Here is a 23,185-nt window from a genome sequence, read left to right on the forward strand (position 1 = left end):
TGCTTTCAAGCTGAATTTCACATGAAAAACCCCCTTACATTCTGTAAAAAGTCTCAGCGTGAAATCAGCCTGATAAAGCAGGATCTCCAATGCACAATTGTGGCAGAGAGAATTGCCTTTTAAGGATTGCTGAAGATTAGCCAGTTTGGATGTGTCGTGGCGTAGGGGCGTCACATTTCACTGGGAGAATAGTCGGGGCAATGGGGGTAAAGTCTGACAAATGTCACCATTGTGGGTTTTTGTTAAGATTTGCTCGTCTGAACAGAACAGACCTGAGATCTGGATGTAAACACTGTCAGCCTAAACATACACACTCTTACTGAGGGGCACTGTGTGAACAAGTACCTGGACAGTCCTTTGTGTGTCCTCCTCATGTGTGGGTGTGCGTATTGATTAACTGCGGTGATATGTAGACATACCAGACCACACATAGAGCCGGCGCTCCTTCAGTGTTATCACCTGAATCACTGACGCTAAAACACACAAGCACAAACACGCACATATCACACACACAGACAAACTTTGGCACCAACAGGACACTGTACATGTAAGCCCCACAATGCTGCAGCTAACTCGAGTAGAGTTACCGAAGCCGTATACTTTAAAGACGTCACTTGAAATGATGAAGCCACCTGAGTTCAAGATATTTCTCTCATAGTTCATGTTTTGTTGGGCTGAACGCTGAAGAAGGAGGGGACGAAGAACAAGAAAAACACACACGCACACAAAGGCCCGGACCAAATTGTTTCCTGTGTGGAAGCAGCTGTTCTGCAGCCTGTGCATCTGTTCTTTGTCCAATAAACCAACCTGAACCTGCAGCTCCTTCCTTCACCCAATCCCACCATTTTCTCCCTCTTCTTTAATTCTTCTTTCTTATTTTTTATGTAACAGATAAAACCTAGACACACTCCAGACTCTCCCGAGTTTGTTTTTTATTCTGTGTTTTCTTTCTCTTATGTGTGAATAATAAGAAATCCGTATCACGGCTGGTTTGTTGGACACCTGCGAGATTAGAATACACCAGTTTCTGTGATTCTGGCGAAACTAAACAGTCTGAGGTCCTGCCAGTGTGCTCAAGAGGCTGCGGTTTTCATTACAGCTGCAAAGTGTCTAGTGCTCATCTGGAGAGACAATAATAACGGCGTCTGATTCTTGGAGCGCTCAAAAGTTCTGATGCGCATGAAACTTTCCTGATTGAATCATCATTTGGTAAAAGATTTACTGAAACAGGAAGTCTTTAACACCACGACCTTGAGGCAGGTATGAGCTACTGTTGTTCATTACAGGATTACCAAACTTGATTGCTTTTAATCAATGACTATCATGTGATGCACCTGAAGGGGTGAAACCACGAGGTTTCTGCAGACTGATTCAACACGGTGGTTACACTGAGATGAATCAGGGGGCTGATTCAGTTTCACACTTCGGTGTGAATGTGACCTTGGGGAAGAAGAAGCCCCAGTTTTCAGCTGTAGCCTCTGTAACCTTTTCTCCCTAATCCAGTGATTTGATTGTGGAGCAGGGAGGGTACTCTGGGTGTCTGAAGCAACAGAGGCCCTCTGGCTTGCTAACGTATTTATTCAGGGAGGTCGCATTTAGTTTCTGTTTGATCAGACCTTTGCAGGGTTTTTCTTTTTTACTAATCAGGCTACTGACTTTGTAAGTCTCACTAATTGCACAGCAACTGGTTAGATTTATGTACAAGGATATTTCATTTTAATTACATCTTGGATTTCATGGTTGCGGATTATTTCTGCTGCAATAGTGACAGAAATAATCTGGTCAATACTAATAAATTGCATGTGATGTAGGTCTCAATCGGTACACTTTGCTGAGATTTACAGCACCACCTACTGGACTGGATCAGTTTAAGTTCTCCTCCCTTACCTTGGTGTGTATGTTAGCTGAACCAAGATCAGTTGAAACTGACAGGAATGCAGCAGAGTTTGCAATTAGTGTAAAAGAAGAAGAAGAACACAATAAGTAATTGGCTGATCTTATTTTATTTTATGTTGGTCACAGTGAAAATAGTAATCCAGAAGAACTATATTCTGTTTTAATGAAGCTTTCAGTCATGCATTGCAATGATCCATTTCTTCCCATCATCTCTCAATTATTGGTTGCAATCCTCCTGATCTTCATGGTGACAGATTTGATGGTGTAGGGGACTCCGTTGTGTCTCCAGGTGTCCCACACGATGTGCATCCTCTGCCCCTGGTTTCGCTCTGTGTCTTCGGGAGAGCCGTTGAGATTTGCCAGACCGCACTGATTGAACCACCACCCCGTGTGGTTGTGGTGAATGCTGCAGCTCTCCACCGTGCAATTGCCAATGGAGCAGAAAGGGTTGCAGCCATCATTGTCGACATCTGAGGCACTGAACGGTGCCGTGTCCTGGTTCTGTTCCTGGTTGTAGCCTCGAAACGCATCACCTGCACCAGAGCACGCAGAAATCCATGCAGACATGCAGGAGACACAAAATAACCAAATGGACCAGTCGCCGGTGTTTTAATTTGCACTTTAGCAATTTTTAAAAAATAAAATTTGTTTTGTGAAGTTTAACTTATTAAGCCATACCTGCGCTACCTGCATATCTGCCCAGGTGTATGCTGAAGAACTGCGTTTCACTGTCAAGGCGGAAGTCATCATACGATGCATAAGAGGTGACATCATCATGGGAGACTAGAGCAATGTGAAGCTGGAATCGAGTATCCTTCTGGTTTACTATGTGAAACACCTTCCTCAGGCCCAACCAGTGTTCTCCTAAACACAAGACAAGAGATTCAGTGGTGAAGTGAAAGCTAGGAGATGGCTAGCTAACCTTAGTATAAATACTGGGAACAGAATCAAAATGCAGGCCTGCCATCCATACACCCATAGTCCTACATATACAGCAGCAGCCTATTAAAACCTATCCTCTTCATGCTTTGCTAACGTTTCCTCTATGCTAGTTGTTATGCTAGCACAACTTTATGTGCTGCTCAAGCAAAAACCATTGATAAAAAATGAAAGTTCCCCCTAGACTACAGTTCCTCCAATGGCTGCTTTAGACTTGATCAACAAGAAAGTCGATTCCAAAAGTAAAATACTCTGTAACGCACACCTTTAGACTGTATTAAGCCTTAAAGTGATGGAGAATTATGGTTGTTGTGGCAAATGAATTCACTCACAATGGAAACCTACGAATCCCACAACCTCAGGTCCAGCAGATAGTGAACATTATGTTGGTCAGTGGTTCCCAAAACATTCTTTAACTGATACTATAAAGTATGTTTTGAGCATCTAGCATACCACCATTTAATGTTATTTTTACAGTTCAACCTCAAAGAGGATCTCTTTGATAATGTACAACCTGCAAGGTGTCCAAAGCCATCGACATAGCCATCCCAGGATCTTTTGAATTCAGTTAAACCGTCACTCCTCCTCTGCATCACCGTCCATCCGCCTCCCATATAGTCCATCTCACAGAAAACCTGCAGGACAAACTTTGCTTTGAGTGTCGGCCACAGAGTGAATAAATCACTGAAGGAGTGAATGAATGAATTATATACATGTACCTCAAATGAAGAGTCAGTGTTCTCTGGGTGGACTATGTAAATGCCACTCGGGATCTTGGGGACGACTGACACGAGGTTGTCCTTGATGTCGCTGCAGTCTCGTCCTAATCAATGCAACAAACACTCTGTTTGGTCACCAGGAGAGCAATTTAATCAAATTTATGGTGAAGCTTTTTTGATTTATAGCCACTAATGACTTGAAGGAATGTGCACTTCATGTATTAATTAGTCACTGAGGTTAATATAAATGGCATCAATTTATTCTCTGCCTTCGCCGCACAATCATTATATATTTGTCAGAGCTGTTTTTCTCTCTGTTTTTCTCTGTCAGAACTGTTTAGTCACTCAAATGAGGCACAAACTATTGAGTTATGATAGGCTGTACAAGCTAGTGGTGCATTTCAGCGTCTAGTGGAAAATATGTACCTCCAAATTTGCTGATTTTGAAGATTTCTGATGTACAAAAGGTTTAAATACCTTCTGGTGTGGCTTCGTGGGTCAGAAAAAAAAACTTTTACGAACCTCAGATTTTGAAAAAATGCTGTTCTGTTGATTCTATTTAAACCTTTTTCTAAAACGGATATACTGGTAATTTCATTTTTAAATAATGGACAAAATTATGCACCAGGTTTAAAGATATCCTCAAAGGGAGACCATAGTGTTTATATCCATATTATCTTTTATTTATATGCTGTTATAAACATAGATCACATTAAACTCAGCTCTTGGCTCTATAAGATGTTTAAATAGGGGATGTCATTAATATGGTGATCTCTGGTTTGAACCTACTGTTTAAACCTTATGTTTGTAAGGGGTAGCCTATTAGAAGAAAAACAGGAAGGGGAGGAGCTTCAGTAGCTTCTTAAATAATGATTCACAACTTAAATCACCAAAGGTACAGTACTTTTCATAATTCACCATGTCACTGGGTGTTACTAGTTAGCATTTATGTCTTTCAAGCTCTATAATCACAATCGTATGTGTTTGTGTGTGTGTTACCATGAGATTGTACAGGTTTCATGGAGTACATCTCAGTGTTGCTTCTCTGAACTTCCAAGCTGAGCGTTTGCACTTTGGCCATCAACTCTGTGACCTGGAAATATGACATCACTGTAAATACATTCAGCCAGTCTGACGATCACAAACACTTAACAGATGTTTTACAGACTCTTCGTCACCTGACTGCTTAGGATGTCTAGAGCTCTCTGTTGCACCTCCATCACATCCCTCATCAGTTTTCTGTTGCTGCGTCCAAACGCAAGCAAAGACTGCTGCAGCTGACCTGAACACACACACACACAAAAGCACACACACTGAACAACACATGAAGGTAATGGGGCTAACAATAGCACAATGAATCAGAAAAGGCTTTACCACAAATGGATTGTTTCTCATCTCGCAGGAGTTTGACAGTGATGTCACACGGGATGGTGCATGAGTCCTGACCTTTGACTTCACCAAGAGGTCTCTGATCTTTGACAGGAACATCAGCGAAATCTCGATTGTCTAATTCTGATTGGTTTATATTACCTCTGTTCTCTTTGTCCTGGAAATCAGGAGAAAAGGACAATGAGAGTCAATCTATAAGTCAGCACTTATGTGTAACTAGCCTGGAAAGTATGACTCCTGTGGCTCATTAGAGACTGAATAATGTCAGCGTTGTGTTTGTTTTCTGCCTTTTATATATCACATGGTTTCTTATTTCAACCGTACTACAGAAAATGTAGTTTGTAGTCTACTTCCTGACTCAAGGGATATTCTTCAGTCCCCTGAGTCAGGAAGTAGACACTCTGTTAGTGTTTTAACCTGATTAGCTGTTGTGTTTTAACTTCTCCACCACCAACTGAAGGAAAAAAAGACTTTCATCATGGGATCAGCAGTGCTGTAGGTCAAATATCGCGCTTGGCTGAGAGTAAATCCAATAAACCGAAAAAAGATTTGTAACCGACAGTAAAATATGGCTTTGAGGTATTTCACTTTTTCGTTCCACTACAGCACATTTTGGATGGAAATTGTGCACAGTCCTTTGAAACCAAGTAGGTTTCACGTGACTGAACCTACTTGGAAAGATTGCTCAGCTCTAATAAGGAGTTAAACTCCACCTAAGAAAACATTTTGGAAACGTGCTGCTTACACATTGCATCAGCAAAATCAATTAAAAAATCTACTTACAATATGTGGATATATATGCATAACAGATACTTTTACCTGTATATTTTGTTAAAAAATACTTATTTTCTTTCATTTAAAACACAAACTCATAACATGATCATTTTAAAGACGATATAACTAATTAAAAAAAACAAGAATTCGTGGCTGACCTCTAAATCTCTGTGATTATATGGGCATTTCTTGAAGCACTTTAACACCTTTAAATCAGCTCCCTCACAAGTCATAATTTATAGCTTCCTGCTGTAACTCCTGATGGAGGAGTGATATTGATCAATAAGACAGATGACAAGTTAAAAACATTCATAGCATGCAGTGCGGTACATACTGCGTAGGAAAGAAGCGAAGGCAAAAGCAGCAGGAGGGCAGCTGCTGTCCACATCATCTCAGTCTTTTCTGACTGTGATTATTTCCACCAGGAGCTGAAGGAGCTGAATTCGGTCCGCCAGCAGACACGCCTTCATATGTGCTTATTTTTCCACAAATTCTTTCCTTTTCTAATCATCTTCTCTGCTCATCTATGAAGTATTTCTGCATCTTCCTTTCAGTTTTTAAACTACTTTTTTTTCTCCACACTTCCTGTCCAACTGCTCTTTCTCCACCTCCATCAGTCACTCCTACTTTCTCTTGTTAAATTCCCATGACAGCATACCCTTTAAAAGAGGAGGTCACATTTGTTGATAAAACTCTGGCAAGTAGCTGAATCTGCTGATTCAGAACCATTACCTTCCCCCTCAGTGTGTCTATTACCGAGCATTGTTGTTTTACAGGTTATATCCTGCCATCAGCATGAGAAACAGATGTGGAAAAGGGAAATTGGCAGCTTGTTTTAATGTAGGAACCTTCTCCCTCTGCTTGTGTCTCTGCGTGGGAGCTACAGCTGAAGGTAGGGAGGAGTGAAGGCAGGGTGTCTTTGCTGCTCGTATTTCCCCCCAGTTACGCCCTTTGAAAACAGTCTCCCCCTCCTTGACAGTCAGACCAATTACTTCAGTTAACTGGGCACTGAAGCAGTAAAGAAAGCGTTCCACTCAGACTCCAGCCTGTCACTTCCCTGGAAAACTGTCCTGCAACTGCCAAACTGAAGATTTGCTGCTGTTCTTAACCTGTGTGAGTTTACAGCCATGGTCAGTGACAGGAATGTGAAAAAGCCACATGCTGCAGCCTCTGGGCCCCCACATATGTCCCACGTTATATGCTCTTGTAAAACAGTCTGTACAAGTAAATGAGAGCTGAGATAATGAGTATATTTAGACATGACTGCGTGATTAATCAAGCAATTAATCAAACATACGGTACATTAAAATCTGTTTGTGTTACCAGGGAGGACTGATACTCTGCTATTTCAGCACAGTAAATGTGACAGAGCTGGGAGAGAGTTAGCCTAACATAAAAGAGTGAGTACGGATCTGGCCTGGGTAAAGCCTGAATATTAGCCATCCATCCATTCTCTTCTGCACATCCTTATCAGGGTTGCAATTGGGCTGGAGCCCATTCCAGCTCCTGAATATTATAAGTTGGCCAATTCTATCATTTAAAAATTCTCTGGTAAGCTGTGGTAAGCCTTGGTGTTCCCCCGGACAAGCTGGAGGAAGTGGCCGGGGAGAGGGAGGGGCTAGGCTTCACTGCGCAGGCTGCTCCCACAACCAGGACCCAGATAAGCGGAACAAGATGGATGGATGGATGGATGGATGGATGGTAAGCTGGGGTGTTTAAGCATGCTCTGTTGGTACTAAGAGGCCCAAAGAAAATATCACCACCAGCACCAACCTGAATGTTTGATACAAGGTCAGCTGGAACTAAGCTTTCAGGCTATTTTTTGCCAATTTTTTTACTGCAAACACCTGAGAGTAGTGAAGGCTGCCTACTGTCAGACAGTCCACTGGATACCCGCATCCATCCTCTTGGAGGCTATCCACCCCCAACGCGTACTGTCCACACTTTCAACCTCAGGCCGGAGGTATAGAAGTGTGAAATGGAGGATCTCCAGACTGAAGAACTCTTTCTTCCCTGCTGCCATTAGACTCTAAAACACTTGACAGGAGTTCATAACCTACTGTATTTCATACATGCTGATTTATAGTTGTGAGTTTTTTTATTGTCTTTAAATTATTATCTATTTCATCCATCCATTCGCTTCCGCTTGTCCTTTTCAGGGTTGCGGGGGGCGCTGGAGCCTATCCGAGCTGTCATAGGGCGAGAGGCAGGGTACACCCTGGACAGGTCGCCAGTCTGTCACAGGGCTAACACGCAGAGACAGACAACCATTCGCACTCACATTCACATCTATGGGCAATTTGGATTAATCAATTAACCTATCCCCACAAACTGCATGTCTTTTGGATGGTGGGAGGAAGCAGAGTACCCGGAGGGAAACCACGCAAACACAGGGAGAACATGCAAACTCCACACAGAAAGACCCCGGCCTGAGTGCTAACCACCATGCCACCGTGCTGCCCATTATTATCTTTTTTACATGTGAATTTATTTCTGTTTGGCATCTATTGTGGACAGCAAAGGAAGAATTTTATATTACAGGAAAATATGTTTCTTTACTGTGCTTATTACAATAAAACATACTTGGGATGTCACAGCAGAAATCAAGACTCATCAGAGCAGCCATTGTTTTCCATTCTTCTACTGTCCAATTCTGGTGAGCAAATTGTAGCCTCAGTTTCTGTTTTTTGCTGACAGGAGTGGCTCTGGTGTGGTCTTCTCCTGCTGTCGCCCATCTGCTTGAAGATTCAAAGTGTTGTACATTCAGAGATGCTCTTCTGCATACATTGGTTGTTTCTGTTGCCTTCCCATCAGCTCGACACAGTCGGACCATCTTCCTTTGACTTCTGACGTCAACAAGACAATTTCACTCAGAGAACTGCCTGTACAGATGGCCGTGTGGAAAATTTTCAGCTGATCAGCAGTTTCTGAAGTACTCGTACCATCACCAACAACAACCATACCACATTTAAAGTCACTTAAATCATTTTTATTCCTCACAATAAAACTCAGTTTGAACTTCTTCAAGTGGTCTTGACAGCATCAAAATACCTAAATGCACTGAGTTGATCACGAGTACACCAACTTTCTTCATTTGTGTTGAAAGATGAAGCATTAAAAGATACTACATTAATTTAGAAATTGTTTTATGACCCGAGACTGTTGTTTAAAAGGCTAATTACTGCCTGCATCACATGTAACAAAGCAAGGCTCTTCTAAAACTTATATGGCTCATAACAGCCAAAATGTAAACATGCACTCTGTGGCTTTACTGGTTTGTGTGGCCAGACTGACTGATTATCTGGCTTGTTGCCTTCGAAAGGCCAACCAGCTGTATGCTGTAGCATAATGTTTATCCAACATGAGATGTATGAGAATAATAATTGTGTTTAACAAGCTCCAGAGGGAAATAGCTACCCTGGCTGTGTCTGTAACAAAATCCACCTAAAACCAACTGTTTTACCTCCTTTGTTCCAGCGCATGACTTCCCATAAAACGCAGCTGTTTAACATTCTGGAGGTGAACCAGCGACAAAATGTGTTTCCCAGAATATTCCCTAAATAATCTAAAATAAACCAACAGCTGTCACCACATAAGTTTTATATTGCTTTCATTTCACACATTTTGTTTTTATTCTGGTTTCAATCTTAACCATTTTTAACGTTTTTTAATACTCTCCAAAGCCAAGTCCTCTCTTTCCAAACGAGTTTGTGTCTCTGAGAGCAATTCTTTATTTACCCGCTTTGTTTGTGGTGTGAATAGGCACCTGATAAGTTGCCTGTGAGTGACCGCTGTAGTCATGCCCACTGATTTGGCAGAGAAACGCTGCTGATTAAAAACCGCATGTGGAGATGATTTGATCTGAGACAGCAATCAAAAGACTGGAGAAAGGATCCTCATCTCCTCGAATCTTCGCTCCTCCTTCTTTTGTACATTCCGTTTAGTACAAAAGAGACGTGAAACCCAACGCGCTGCACGTTTCAGGTGTCAAGGTGAGACACTGCCATCTAATGCGTAGTGCTGTGTATTACATTGCATTTATGGTAAGGTCCACTGATCTGAGTGTTTTTAAGCAGCTTTGAAACCTCAGACACATAAAACAATCGAAAACATCTTAATGTAGAAATTTTAAAAAAAAGGTGTCCAGGTGCTGTGGCATCACCCTTCCACCACCTTGCTTGACCTTTAATATGAAGTGTTTGTGCTAATGTGTAAATATCTCTATTTTAGGCTAATTTGTACAAAGGACGTCTTATTGTTTGTTCAGATCCAGCTTTGTAAAACGTAAGCTGTGCTACCATACTCTTTTAAACAGAAGGCGATTTTTCCTTGCAAACCCTCGAAAAAGTCATGCTTGTTCAGCCTTTTTCAGTCTTACCTTCATGAACTTTAACATTTAACCTACTAACTGAGGTCTGTAGAGTGTGAGATGTAGCTCTAGGGTTTTTTACCCTTTCTCTGAGCATTTCACTGTCTGACCTTGGTGTGAATTTGCTGGGGCGTCCACTCCTGGGAAGATAGCAGCGTAGTGTTAAAACATACCTGAATGGTCCAGACCAGCAAACTGTCAAAAACTTCTGCTTTTTTAGAGTTGTCCGCACTTACTGGTTATCAGTTAATCAAGTGCATTTAATTAGCCTGGCTAATACTTACATTTTTATTTCACATGAAAGCAGTGCAGGTCACTCAGTTTAGCCAGCAAAGTGGGACTCGCAGATATTTGAGCCTGTGAGTGTCTGTGAGAGGGCAGAGTGTCTGAAAAGTGTCTGCTGACCTTTTCTTCACCTTCAGCTTATGCAACTTGCCCATGTATACAGACAGGAGGCCGTCATAGCACTTCAGTGCTCACAGTGGTAAAGGTATGTGTTACACCGTGCTGCTATCTTTGTACTTCACTGGTAAAATAATGGGCTTCAAATTGTATACACTTCTCTAAAGTAATGACTAAACAGAGGGGGGAAACACACAATATATAAGCCAAACTATATATTTTGATAATATATAACTTTACGCAGCCTAATAACTCCATTAGTGTTTTAATCAGACTGGATTGAAGGTAAACAAACTGGTTTCTAAAAGGTGATCGATGCAGAAAAAACGTAAAACATCTCCCGTGCTTGACTGTAAAACATTATGAAGTAAACAAAAATGTGCTTACAGAAACAATCAGAATGGAAAAATACTTTTTTATTGGTTTTAACGTTTTTTTAAAAAGCTCAATCAGGTAATTGGCCTACATTTTTCACGAGGCGTGAGTTCAAACTAACTTTTTCACTATTTTAAAATTTAAAAGTCAAGCATTTATTCAGATCAATAAGTCGTCAAGTCAAAGTCTATTAGGTCATTATATAACACTCGGGCGCCCCCCGTGTGAGCTGCTGCCTTTGGTGGGTTATAGTGAACTGAATTAGTGGACGCACTGCAGTCCAGAAAGACATTTTTCTTGAATTCAATCTGTTGGCCAGCTGAGCTCCGAGCTCACTGTAGCGCGTGTTTTCCACTAGAGGCAGCCGCTGTGTCCTGCGTGCCTGCACGGGACAAACAGGCTCCGGCTGGCTTGGCCTCATCAGGGGCGGATGTTTTCTCAGTACAACTTCCCAATTTCCCCACCCAACCCCCAAACCAGACGAGACCCAGGCCCAGACTCAAGAAGTGATCCTCCACCCACCTATCCCCTGAAAGTATATTATTGCGCTTGTCTCTTTCCCACCTCCCTCCTTATCCACATTTGGCGCTGTGCTACTTTCATCAGCTGCACTGGAAAACCGCACAAACTGGAATCAAACATCTAGGCAGAAAGTAGAATGACGCTCATTTCCGTCCATTGTAAGGGCTGAAAGTGACTCACATGATCCAAGTGGAGGTGTTAAAAAAAACTCAAAGTCGTTTTTTGTTCCTTCTTATTGATAGTTCACACGTCTGTCCTAGGAGTGAAGTATTTCCCCTGCAACTGCGGCAGCTTTAAAGCCTGCAACCCCGCCCCTTCGCACTATCACGGGAATCTAGACTGAAAGCTGGATGTGAAAAAAAAAAGTTTGGAGGTCTCGCAGAAACCACTCTTCTCCTACCAGCTTCCATTTATGCGTTTATTCTTTTACTTTGGGAGGTTTTCGGCTGAGACTTTGCGTCAAACCTGGGTGTCCTCCTGACTGTTTTCCCGGCTGAGATTTCTCCGACTTATTTTTTTCCTCTGCAGGAATACACAGAGAGGGGGGGAAACGGTCTGGCTGCTTAAAGGTATGTGGGAGGCATGTTGTCCACCGCTGAGAATGAGTTTGCTCTGAGATCCGTGCTTTAAAATGCGCTCTTTCGACTTCTTTACAGAATGATTGGCAATCTGTTAACATCTGATTTACTTCCGAGACATTAGAGATTGGAAAAGACTCACAACGACGCAAAAGTTCAAATGGGGTGGTGTTGGTGGTGATTGGGGAGGGGGGGTTTGGTGGGCAAAAAGTGTAAACAAATCCGATCATAACTCCAGCACTTTGACGGATCTAGTCTCAGCGGGCCCGGTGAGACTAGATCTCTCCTTGTTTGTTTACGTTATTTCACTTTTTCGACAGATTTGTTTCGACAGCGAACTTTTGGCGACATGGACGCGCACCGTGGCGCGCCTCCGGCCGGGCAGCAGATCGTGCACGTCCGCGGGGACTCGCAGACGGAGCTGGAGGCCCTCTTCACGGCGGTGATGAACCCCAACGCGGCCAAACAGCCTTCATCTCTCCCCATGAGGATGAGAAAGCTGCCGGACTCCTTCTTCAGACAGCCGGATCCCCGGGGCCACTCCAGACAAGTACTAAAACAGCCGCTGTTCTCTCACTATGCAGGCTTACAGAGCAGACTCTGCATTACACTCTTACACTCATGGCAAATCACAGCTGTGCAGTGACCACAGTGATGCAAAGCAATCCAAAAAACCTGCAGTCCGACAGAGTGGGGACACGACATGTTCTGTATGAGCGGGGGGGGGGGGGGGGGGGGGGGTGAATACTTTAGAAACACATGGAGCTGATGCATTACATTCTGATCCTTTAAGTTTTTCCTTTTTTTTTTTTACACATGCAAAACAAATATTAGAAATATAAAAAAGTAAGTAAAAATGGAGCGGCTTTGTGGGTAAATAACAGCTTGACATGTACGTTTTATAAGACCTGGGGAATCTTGTTGCTTTCCTTCCTGCTTCCACATGGGTGGTAAATGGTTGCAGCTCAGGGTTTAAAGGGAAGTTGTTTACTTTAAGAGAATTTATTGTGCAAAAACACCAAACACTTCCTGCTGCTTCCATCTTCCTGATGCTTTCATCTGTTTATCTAAGTGTCAAAACGAGACGTCTTAGAAATGTCAGCCAGCTATCGCAGACTGCCGCTTCGTAATACAAGTGTAAAATATTGCTCTTTAAAAAAAGAAGGGTTCAAAACAGTGTCCTGACTGACTGTCTTACTGAGGTTATTGGATTGTTTTCCATTTTTCTCATTGCCGAATGCCTGCCGAGTTCAGTATTTTGTGTTGAGACTCTAAGAAAATGATATGAGTTGACTGATAATTGTATGATTCCTACTCTTACACAGATAGTTTTAACCTGTTGTGTTAGCTGTCTTATATTTGTAGTCCTTCTGGCCACAGTAAACAGTCCAGCTGTGCTGCAAAATGATGCACGGCTCCCTATGTGTGACAGGTTCGATGTTTTCAGGTTTATGCAAAAGTGGCTTCTTTTTTTATTTAGATTGTAAGTTACACTGCAAAATTATCAAAGGTAGGAATTTACCAACTTTGAATGTATAACTGTAAGTTGACGAGGATTTCACTTTATGCATAAAACCTTAAATGACTGTATCTGTTAAAGATTCGCCTTGTTTTTGTATATTTAAGGTAGATAGATATGTCCTTAACTCTACCATGTTAGTTTGCTGGAGGTGGCAGAAGTGAAGATGCTAAGATTTTCTTTGGGAGTGACCAGGATGGAGAAGATTAGAAATGAGTGGAGAAATAGAGACAAAGTTAGAGAGGCAAGGCTGAGATGTTGATGGAGATGCCAGGCAGGAGGAAAAGAGGAAGTTTGTAGATGCATTGAAGGAGGAGATCCAGAGGGCTGGTGTGACAGAGGAACAGGGTGAGATGGAGCAGCTGTAAGAAGATTGTTATATGTTATAAAGGTATTGGTGAGAGTCACAGAAGCCACAGGGAGAAACATTTGGATTTTCTTGTGACTACAAAGCACCTGTCTGTTTCAAAGTATCTTTATCATTTAAAATTGCATAACACTCTGATTTATTTCACAATCATCAGTCATACCTCCTTAAACAGTTTCTTATATTTGTAGATGTGACTCAAACATGAAAATTCTTGCAGTGTGTCAGACTTGATCAGCAGTAACATGTGTGGAAAGCAACACTAATACTGTGCACAGCACCTCGTAGCACTTGAGTTTGAACATGACCGGTTTATATCTTCTTCCTCTTAGTGCTCACTCTGGTTTCCTTCCAGATCTTGTTGTCCATCCAGTCGGTTTATGTTTCTGATTGCCGTTTGTGGTTTCGTGACAGAGTTGTTAACCCTGCTTGTTTCTCGTCAGGCCAGTTCAGATGGAGGTGTGTGCGGCTCCCAAGCTCCTCATCACGTCCGCGCCCATTCCTCCCCTGCTTCCCTTCCTGTCAACTCCCTCTCCACTCAAGCAGCAGATGTAGCAGCAACACCAATCATACCTGATGACATGCCACTCCCCCGAGGTTGGGAAATGGCCAAAACACCGACTGGCCAGCGTTACTTCCTCAAGTAAGGTTAACCTCCAGTTTATCTGTGTTGCATCTCTCCTGCTCTGCAGGTTATTATAAAGGTTGTGTAGGAGGAGCCCCGTTCATCTTGTTCCAATCCTCTCTGTTGTGCACTGGCACTCATCCTGTGTTGCAACAAGTGGTTTTCACAATTTTCCAAATCTCAAGGTGGCATCTTATAAGAGTTTGATAACACTGATTGTTCGAGTGATTAATTTACAGTCACATTTGCTGCACTTTTGCTTGACAGCTGCCTGTAAAAATATGATAAAAATCATCAATAGTAGTTCAGGTTCCGTGGATCATCAAACTGACCCATTTCAAAGCTAATTATATTTGCACCAAGAAACGTTTCTTTAGATTTTTCACTAGATTTTTTTCCTGCAACAGAAAGCAGTGCAAACAATGTGATAAAAAGTGATGGGAAACAGTGAGGAGAGGCATGCAGGAGTGATGCTGTAACCAAGGCCTGAAACAAATTAGCTGCATGCAGCCAGAAAATGTTCTGACTAGTTTTGCAACCAGTGCGGTTGTAACTTCACAGGAGCACATGGCCTGGCAGCTGACACTCCTGACAAAGGTCATTGTAGTTTACAGCAGCACAAATGTTGTCATTTGTCTGTGTGAATGTGATTGTGCGAGTGTGTGAGCGTCTGGTCGTACAGGTAAAGCAGGTCCGAAGCTCCTTATTCAGCAGGTTACAGTAGTTTAACAGTCACAGATACGTTTAGACTTGTTGTGTTTTTTCAGTCACCTGGATAAGACAACCACTTGGCATGACCCTCGCCTGGCACAGCTTCAGTCAGCTGCGGCTCAGCATCCCATCTCTGGTCCTCCGGTCCATGCCCACTCCCTCAGCAACCCAGCACCTACAACGCAACCACCAAACATCAACCCAGAGAAAGGTATCACTTTGCTAGCTCCTACAAACCCTGAGCTCGCCGTCCAGTATCTTTGAAAAGCACAGACCTGCTTCTGATAATAACTCCACCTCCGGTGGATCAGGTCTATGCTGGGTGGGATTTCTTTATCCTTTCGGTGGCTCTGGTGATTTTGGTGGGAGCAAAATCACAGAGATGGGACTCTTGGATTTCATCCGAGAGAAATCAGGAGTTTTCCTTACTTAGATGCAGGTTTTCCAGTTAACTGGACCGTCTTATCTTTAAATAAATTAAAATCTAAAGGTCAGTTCACCCAAATTGCAATTATTTATATATTTTCTTTTGGTTTTTTTGACGGGTCAAATTACAGACTGACTGTAAATGTGCGTGGAGACAGCATGGGGGACTGCATGAAACAAAGTACACTGCTGCGTTTTGATGCAGCTGCACAATGAGAGATTCCTGTGTACATTCTTACATGTATGTGTGAGAAAATGATAAAAATCAACCGGTCTTAAAATTAGTTAAATACAACGTCAGATGAACAACTACAAAACGTGACATATTACATCGTGTCACTGCTTTAAAAAAAAAATTCAAATGTAGAAGCAGTGTGTGTGGAAAAGGCTAAGTAGACCCTGACTGTTTCCTTAGGAAATTTGAGGTGAAGTAATAGCAAATGCACTTGATTAATTGATCAACACCATGTTTGAGCACCTATGAGTGAGTATTTATTGAGCAAAGACAACCACAATGATCTTAGATAAGCTGCTGTTTCTGGCCATCGATCTGCAAAGGATTATAAAGTTATACAAGGATATCTAAGGTCTTCATTGTACAGTGAGAATAATTCACACGTGGAAAATATTCAAGAGAGTTGCCAGTCTTCTCAGGAGTGGATGTCCCAACAATGGTCAGATTACGCAACGCTTAGAGAAACCGCAACAAAAAGAGCTGCGTATCAGACTTGACAGGCTTCAGTTGGCTATTAAATGTTAAAGGTCATAGCATTACAGTTAGAAAAAGACTGAACAGGTAAGGCTTGTTTGGAAAGGTTGCCAGGAGAAAGCCTGCATGGCTCGGCTTTCCCAAGGTGGATCTGGACAAACCAAAAGACTTCTGGAACAATGTCCTTTGGACAGGTGAAACCAAAGTAGAGATGTTTGTCCATGATGCACAATCACGTTTCACAAAAGCCAAACGCAGCATATCAGCACAAACGCCTCACGTTAACTGTCAAGCACGGCAGTGGAGGAGTGATGATTTGGGCTCATTTTGCAGCCACAGAATGTGTTACTTCAGCATTGCAACAGTGAGTCAGACTTCCTCCACAGTGACCACTGGTAAACTCAACAGTAAAATGTTCATGCTGCTAAAAGTTATTCTACAATCTGCTGAATTATACGTAGATGCTCACACACTGCTTCTGCATTTGCTTTTGTTTTTATTAGATGATTATATTTTTTATATTAGATATAAAATTGTAGGGGGATGTACTTTCTTTTTACTATGATTTTTTTCTCTTTAAACTTTCAAAACAAAAGTTTAACTGTAAATTTATTTTTGCTTATTTAATTTTCTGAATGTAACTTTACTGTAACTTTTCCTGCTGCGTTCAGTGAGAAAGACCTTAAAATCAAAAATTAAAGTCCTCCAGATGACTCCAAAAGAAAGACGTGATTATTGAAGCGACATCAGTATTTATTCAATAATCACCAGCAGATTAGAATAATATAATCTGCCTTAAAAATTTGTTACATTATGTCAGCTTGTTTCTCCTTTCGATCATGAAGTTAAAAATTGTATAAGAAACTGTTCATATACAGTAATCGGTCAGAATCCCTTTTGTTCCTGTTTAAAAACCTTCTGCTATGTGGTCTCTAGAATTTCCTAAATGGTGATGGTGCTTTTGTAAAGGGGACTTCTATATTTTTCTGTTGTAATTTGGGTGAACGAAAGCATTTTTTTCAAGAAAAAGAAAATTGTGCAGTCCTTTTCTGTCTCTCCACCCCGGGACAGTGGACAGTACCATAACGAGGTGATAGTAGTCACCTCCCCAATGCCTTAAACGCACTGCATTCAGAGAGGATTCACACAGATTAGAATATTTTCCTTCACAGGAAACACTGTAAGTATTTACCCTCTAACCTTCACTTCTATCCATAAAATCTTTACAAACTAGAGACAACACAGAAATTAAAGGACGTGGGCCATATTCTACTCTTTTTTTTTTTTTTTTTTTTTTTTTTTCTCTCAGTACTCCATGCTCTCCATCTACCATTTGCCTTCTCACTGTGTACTTTCACTGCTGTTCAGGTCCACTGCCTGAAGGCTGGGAGCAGGCTGTGACTGCAGATGGAGAGATGTACTACATCGATCACATAAATAAGAACACCACATGGGTCGACCCGCGTCTAGGTAGCACACTATCAAATTTGTGTCTCCTAAATTGACAATTCTTGTTTGTCAATGAGAACTATTTTGTTCCAATGTCCACCATCACAAGTTGCTTTGTGGCAGCCATAAAAAAAAATTTAAAAAGAAAGATCGCAAAGTTTTGAAAAGTTTTCCTCATAACTGTAAATGCTAAAATGTTGTGAAAAATATTCAGGTAATTCTCAAAAAGCATCTCTTCCTGTCGTTTTCTGTGTTACAGCTCAGAAGATGAACCCCAGCATCCTCGGCATGGCAATGCAGCAAAGTCAGGAAAAGGACAGGCTCAGATGCAAGCAAGGCATCCCCCAGCAAATCGCACCACAGGTCAGGGGTCAAACTGCGCCCAAACTCTTGCGCTTCACTTTAAGTTGCACAGTTGTGTCCATAAGCTGCTGCATAGAGAAGTTTGTTTTTTTTTTAGCTTACTTAGTTATCCTGTGCTGTATATCAAACAGGAAATTAGACCATAATGAAGTTTTAGTTTTTTGCAGTGTTCAGTTTGAGTGTAACACAAAGTGATACAAGTAGGTGTGTGCGTCTTGCGTTTCAGGATGTAGGAGGAAGGAGCCAGATGCCCGGTGGGATGGACCACGACAGGAGCGCACAGACACTCGTCCCGTCTCTGGATGTCAGGATCAGAGCATCGAACCACGAACCTACACTTAATGGGTGAGTGATGATCATTGAAGTCATGGGTGTTGACTCATAAGAAATTTAGAAGTGTTTACCCCCACCAAAAAAAAAAATTGATCTTCACAGCATAACAAAAGCCTTTTAAATTTCAGGGAGATCAATCTGTCCAGTGAAACGTAAACCATCGTAATTCCATGTCCACTAAGTGGGAAGCCAACAAAAAGATCTGTGGTCACCACCTGCAAACAAATATTACATAAATTAATATTTCCAGAAGGCACTGGCAGTTCAGTCACCAGAAAAAGTTGATGTATCTGTAATCTCTTTAAAGTCTACTGTGAGCTGAGATGCTAAAACAAGGTAACTGTGGTTTGCATGTTTCTTTGTGCAGCGCTCACTCTCGCAACGAGAGCACTGACAGCGGTCTGAGCGTCAGCAGCCTACCCCGCACGACGGACCACATGCTGAGCTCTGTGGAGCACATGGACACTGGTAATGTACCTAAACACACAACATCCACAACACAAAAACACAGACTTGGGTTTCTGTGGTGGGGAAACAAGGCTTTTGATTAATCATCCATCCACACTCTAGCTAAACCAAATTAATGATTAACATAGTGCAAAGATCTTATCCTAGCATCCTTTGTTTTTAGTTGGGGTTATTTTGTGAGAGTAAATGTGTCGAAACTTAAGCCACTGACAGTGAAACTGAAATTCAGTGCAGTTTGAAATCTTTTGACCCTTTTGTTGATTCAAAGCAACATTTTTCTGATTCGTCCAGGTGACTCGGAGCCCCCCTCGATGGGCTTGCAGGACTCTATGCCCGTGCTCCCAATGTCCGAGGGCGAGGAACTGATGCCCTGTATCCCAGAGGGTCTGAGTTCAGACCTGCTGATGGACATGGAGACCGTTCTCTCCGGCTCGCACATGGACAGAGACAGCCTGCTCACCTGGCTATAGACACGACCAGCCACTGGTCCAAATGTAATTTGGCATCAAATTTCCATAACGTGACTGAGAATTCTGGTGGATTTTTGGCTCCAAAGGTGGTACAGAACAACATTACAGAGAGAATATGCTACCGTTGTGTGATGGATAACCTAACACTACTCACATCCTGAGGAAGAAGGTGGTAAGCTGCTGGTATTTTACTCTTTTTGGCCCTGGTTTTAAAGAGAAGCACGACAGAACATCCATGTTTTCATTTTTCTAATAACACTCCATTCTTTTTAGTCTTTACTTGGTAGCTGGTTTGTAACAAACTTTTAAAGTGCCCCTGTTATACTCATTTACAGGTTCAGAATTTTATTTTAAATGTTTACTAGAAAAAAAATCTATAAATGATTTTTTTTTTTTAAATGCTGTTTTTCTCAAACTGTACTTTTAAAAATGCTTTGTCATTTACACTCCTGTCTCTTTAAGATGGTCACTAAAAGGCTGCTCTGTTTGGTTGGTTGAAATGACAAAAGCAAGGAAACACTAAACAGGTTATGAAGTTAACAGGTTTTTTAACAGTCATTGGGTGCAAGCAGAAAAGCATTATTCACATTAGGATTAAATTCAATAGTTTATTTTCTCTCACAGAGAGCATTTTGCATGTAATTAAGGCTAAAATCACAGCACTCCTATAGTTTTTAACTTATGTCAATGATGTTTCTGTCCGGTCGAGGAACTCTATCGTTAGGTACATTTATAATTACCAACTCTGTTGGTGATATAAGGGTGGACTGCATCTGGATTTAACTAGTTCCTCGTGCTTGCTTTTGGGCTCTGCAAAACTGCCAAGTGGGTAATATGTGTTACATAGTGAGTTAGATGAGTAACGGAGGAAAAGCCTGAACTGCTTAGAAAGACCCTCAAACTGTTTAGCAATATCATGAAGTCCAGTACATGGTGTGGCATGCAAAAATTAATTGTAAAAAACTTTAACCACAAGGTGGCAGTGTTTTAGTGTAAGTTGATCCACGCAACAAAATGGAAGTTTGTTTCTGTCACTTGAAAGAAAGAAAGAAAGAAAGAAAGAAAGAAAGAATTTGCAGATCTAAGTTGAAATTTACCTCAAAATTTAGATTTTAAAATTTTTAAAGTTCCAAGTTAAGTTAAAATTTCGAGATAATTAAAAATTTTAGGTAGTATGTTTAATTATCAACTACAAAAAAAACCCAAAACTGTGCCATTAACAAGCTTTCTTACACCCAGAAATGCATTATTTTTAAGTGTTTTTCAAAATATTTTGTGTTACTATCCAAACATATGAACTTTAAGGTTTCTTTTTTAAAAATTAGACTTTTTTTACCCAAATTATTAGGCTCAATATGATAGCAGCATGAATTCTGTACACATGTCACACCAACACTAACTTTTATCATGTTTGAACATCTCATGCTGATTTCAGCAGATTAGCTCACACAGAGTAGAGACTACACTGACACAGTGCGCCGCCTTGTGGTTCAAAGTGGTATTACACAAGAGTACAGACCAGCCCCCATTTACGCTTCAGCTGATATCATGTTTGTAACACACAGACATCATCGCTACAATAAGATCCTTTCAACATTCACAAAAATAACAACAGCATATTAAGGCTACTTTAAAAAAAAACAGAGTGAATTCACAAAAAGAGCATTTCAAAAGAATAAAAGTGGTACGGAAGCGATACGACACTTTGTTACACACACACACAGTGGGTTACTACGTCAAAACAGCCTCTAAATTCAGATTTTTAAATGTACATGAGTGCTAAAAACAACATCAACAAAACATTCCTAGCAAGGGTCAGAACTAAGCAATCAAACTCAATAACTAACACTAGGTGCGTTATACCTGATTAAAGACCCCCTGCTGAAAAGCTGCCACTGTTCTGGTTTAGGGACTTGATGAACTCTTGTGGTGTGACTCTATAGAATTTGTCATGAATGAAGATGCTAAAAGGAGTCACATTTACTTCCAAACCTTAAAAACAGTTGTTTGAAATCCTCACAAGCAGAAGTATTAAAACTTTGTATAAAGACCTGACAATTCAAAGTCTGCCATTAAATAAAAATAATAAAAAGAGCTACAAAGTGATGCCACCATACAAAGGAGTCTTAGTTTGAAGACTATAGTCTTTCAGGAGTCCTCCTCACACAGAGAGGAACTGTTACAGAGAACATCTTCAGTGAATGATCTCATGATCAGTGTAACGCAATGTCTCCCAATACAGGATTTTCCCCCGGCAAACGGTAATCCTGACTCATCTGGTGATTTGATGAAGTTTATTAATTAATTAGCCCATCTCTGTTCTAAAAAGAAACCCTGATGTAAAATCTCTGCATATACAGTTACTAACATACAGGTTTTACTTGTCTTGTTTCCATGTTAGGTTGCATTTTATTCCCATGATTTTGTGCACACAGAACTCGATTGAAACTTCACAAGTATGTGTTAGAGGTTTGTTATATTGGATTGCGTAGCGTGTGGCTGCTTTGTCCACTCCTTTTCTTTGTTGGGTTTTTTTTTTCTAACATAAATTAAATCATCTGCCAGCATTCCTCCAGCTTTGATAATTAAACTGGTTTATTCCCTTTTTTGGCTTGAGGCAATCCTAATTATTCTCCTTGTATAACACCAAAGCAACACCTCCACACAGAAAAAACATGCAAGCCAAGTTTGAACTTCTCAACTGCAAATCAGCTACAGTTTTTATCATTGCCGCTTGCTTTTCAGATGCACTTTTCTACTATTTCAGGCATCCAGTGTTACCCCTTAGTTTCCTAAATTGCAAATGCATCAAAACTAATGGGGAGGATGTCAAAGGCTATTTGATTTTCTCATATTCAATGAAACGATAAGTCATGTGTCTGATTTACATTATATTCTTTTTAGAATATCTTGTAGAAGATGCAGTCTTTCATTTGGGCTTGTTGTTTATTAACCAGTAAAATTTAATTTTGGCTAATAATCATTACAGCTCACTGCAACAACTAACCTGTTTCACAGTCTACAGCTGCTTGATGTAGATTAGATGGTTTTACAGGAAAGAAACATCATGCCAGCAGTTTTGCATGGATAGGAATGCATTAGATGCCTGGAATAGTAGGAAAAATACAATATTATCATAAAGAAATAATCTTTTTTTAGTGCTAATAAGATATTGATTTGCTGCCACACTGTAGAGAGCGAAAAGTGTCGTGCTTCATAAAAGGACTTCAGCATAAATCAAAGATCCTGTTCTGACTTCTCCAAAAAGAAAAATACTAAATGCGGATGCTGTGTTTGTAGTATATATTGTACTCTAACTGAAAAGGCTATCTGAAGTTGCAATACAGGAGGCAAGTATCAGCAGGGGAGCAGTTTAATTCTCCCTTATTAGTAAAGCTATGTAAGAAGTGTATAATCTGTTTGGTTTTTTTGTTGTTCTTTTTAACTGCTCGGTTGTTTCTGCAGTGTGTGTTTATATATTTTATCTAAAGTTGAAGCTTTTAATTGTTGGTGAAAGAATTTCCTCTAACCAGCATTGTTAAATATATCTATTAGTATACAGTATAGAGTAAAAAGGTATAATTAACCCTCCCCCACAGTCAACGTTTTGTGATGTTTCCTAAAATTTAAGTACCAAACTTACTGAGCGGCTTACTGCTCGTACACATAGTGCAACACACTACCTAGCCTAATATTTATCTGAGGATGCATGACACTTGCTATGTATGTTACATATAATGACTTTTGTTATCCTATTTACAGAAAGTTTGGACGCAATCAGA

General features: G+C 40.9%; 2 protein-coding genes across 2 annotated transcripts; one reads left to right on the plus strand and one right to left on the minus strand.

The window, feature by feature from the left end:
* Window positions 1–1,984: 1,984 nt before the first annotated feature.
* On the minus strand, window positions 1,985–9,826 carry angptl5 (angiopoietin-like 5). Its single transcript, XM_085174704.1, has 8 exons — window positions 6,052–9,826; window positions 4,929–5,100; window positions 4,733–4,836; window positions 4,554–4,647; window positions 3,555–3,658; window positions 3,350–3,470; window positions 2,575–2,760; window positions 1,985–2,429 (listed from the first exon to the last, which is right to left on the minus strand). Exons 1-8 carry the CDS (start codon window positions 6,106–6,108, stop codon window positions 2,110–2,112), a joined length of 1,158 nt encoding a protein of 385 aa, XP_085030830.1. The 5' UTR covers window positions 6,109–9,826; the 3' UTR covers window positions 1,985–2,109.
* A 1,614-nt stretch (window positions 9,827–11,440) lies between these two features.
* On the plus strand, window positions 11,441–19,590 carry LOC146509858 (transcriptional coactivator YAP1-like). Its single transcript, XM_085174703.1, has 9 exons — window positions 11,441–11,954; window positions 12,284–12,513; window positions 14,293–14,492; window positions 15,242–15,396; window positions 17,689–17,790; window positions 18,029–18,132; window positions 18,359–18,477; window positions 18,833–18,933; window positions 19,225–19,590. Exons 2-9 carry the CDS (start codon window positions 12,313–12,315, stop codon window positions 19,401–19,403), a joined length of 1,161 nt encoding a protein of 386 aa, XP_085030829.1. The 5' UTR covers window positions 11,441–11,954; window positions 12,284–12,312; the 3' UTR covers window positions 19,404–19,590.
* Window positions 19,591–23,185: the final 3,595 nt, after the last annotated feature.

The sequence above is a fragment of the Neolamprologus multifasciatus genome, chromosome 10 (genome assembly GCF_963576455.1).
Source record: "Neolamprologus multifasciatus chromosome 10, fNeoMul1.2, whole genome shotgun sequence".
NCBI classification, from domain to species: Eukaryota; Metazoa; Chordata; class Actinopteri; order Cichliformes; family Cichlidae; genus Neolamprologus; species Neolamprologus multifasciatus.

Coding starts and splice junctions, on each gene's coding strand:
- angptl5 (XM_085174704.1), bottom strand. CDS start 6,108: ATGATGTGGACAGCAGCTGCCCTCCTGCTGCTTTTGCCTTCGCTTCTT. Junction 3,471..3,554: donor ACACTGACTCTTCATTTGAG/GTACATGTATAT, acceptor TTTGTCCTGCAG/GTTTTCTGTGAGATGGACTA. Junction 2,761..3,349: donor TGGCTTTGGACACCTTGCAG/GTTGTACATTAT, acceptor TCTTGTGTTTAG/GAGAACACTGGTTGGGCCTG.
- LOC146509858 (XM_085174703.1), top strand. CDS start 12,313: ATGGACGCGCACCGTGGCGCGCCTCCGGCCGGGCAGCAGATCGTGCAC. Junction 17,791..18,028: donor ATGGGTCGACCCGCGTCTAG/GTAGCACACTAT, acceptor TCTGTGTTACAG/CTCAGAAGATGAACCCCAGC. Junction 18,934..19,224: donor TGTGGAGCACATGGACACTG/GTAATGTACCTA, acceptor TGATTCGTCCAG/GTGACTCGGAGCCCCCCTCG.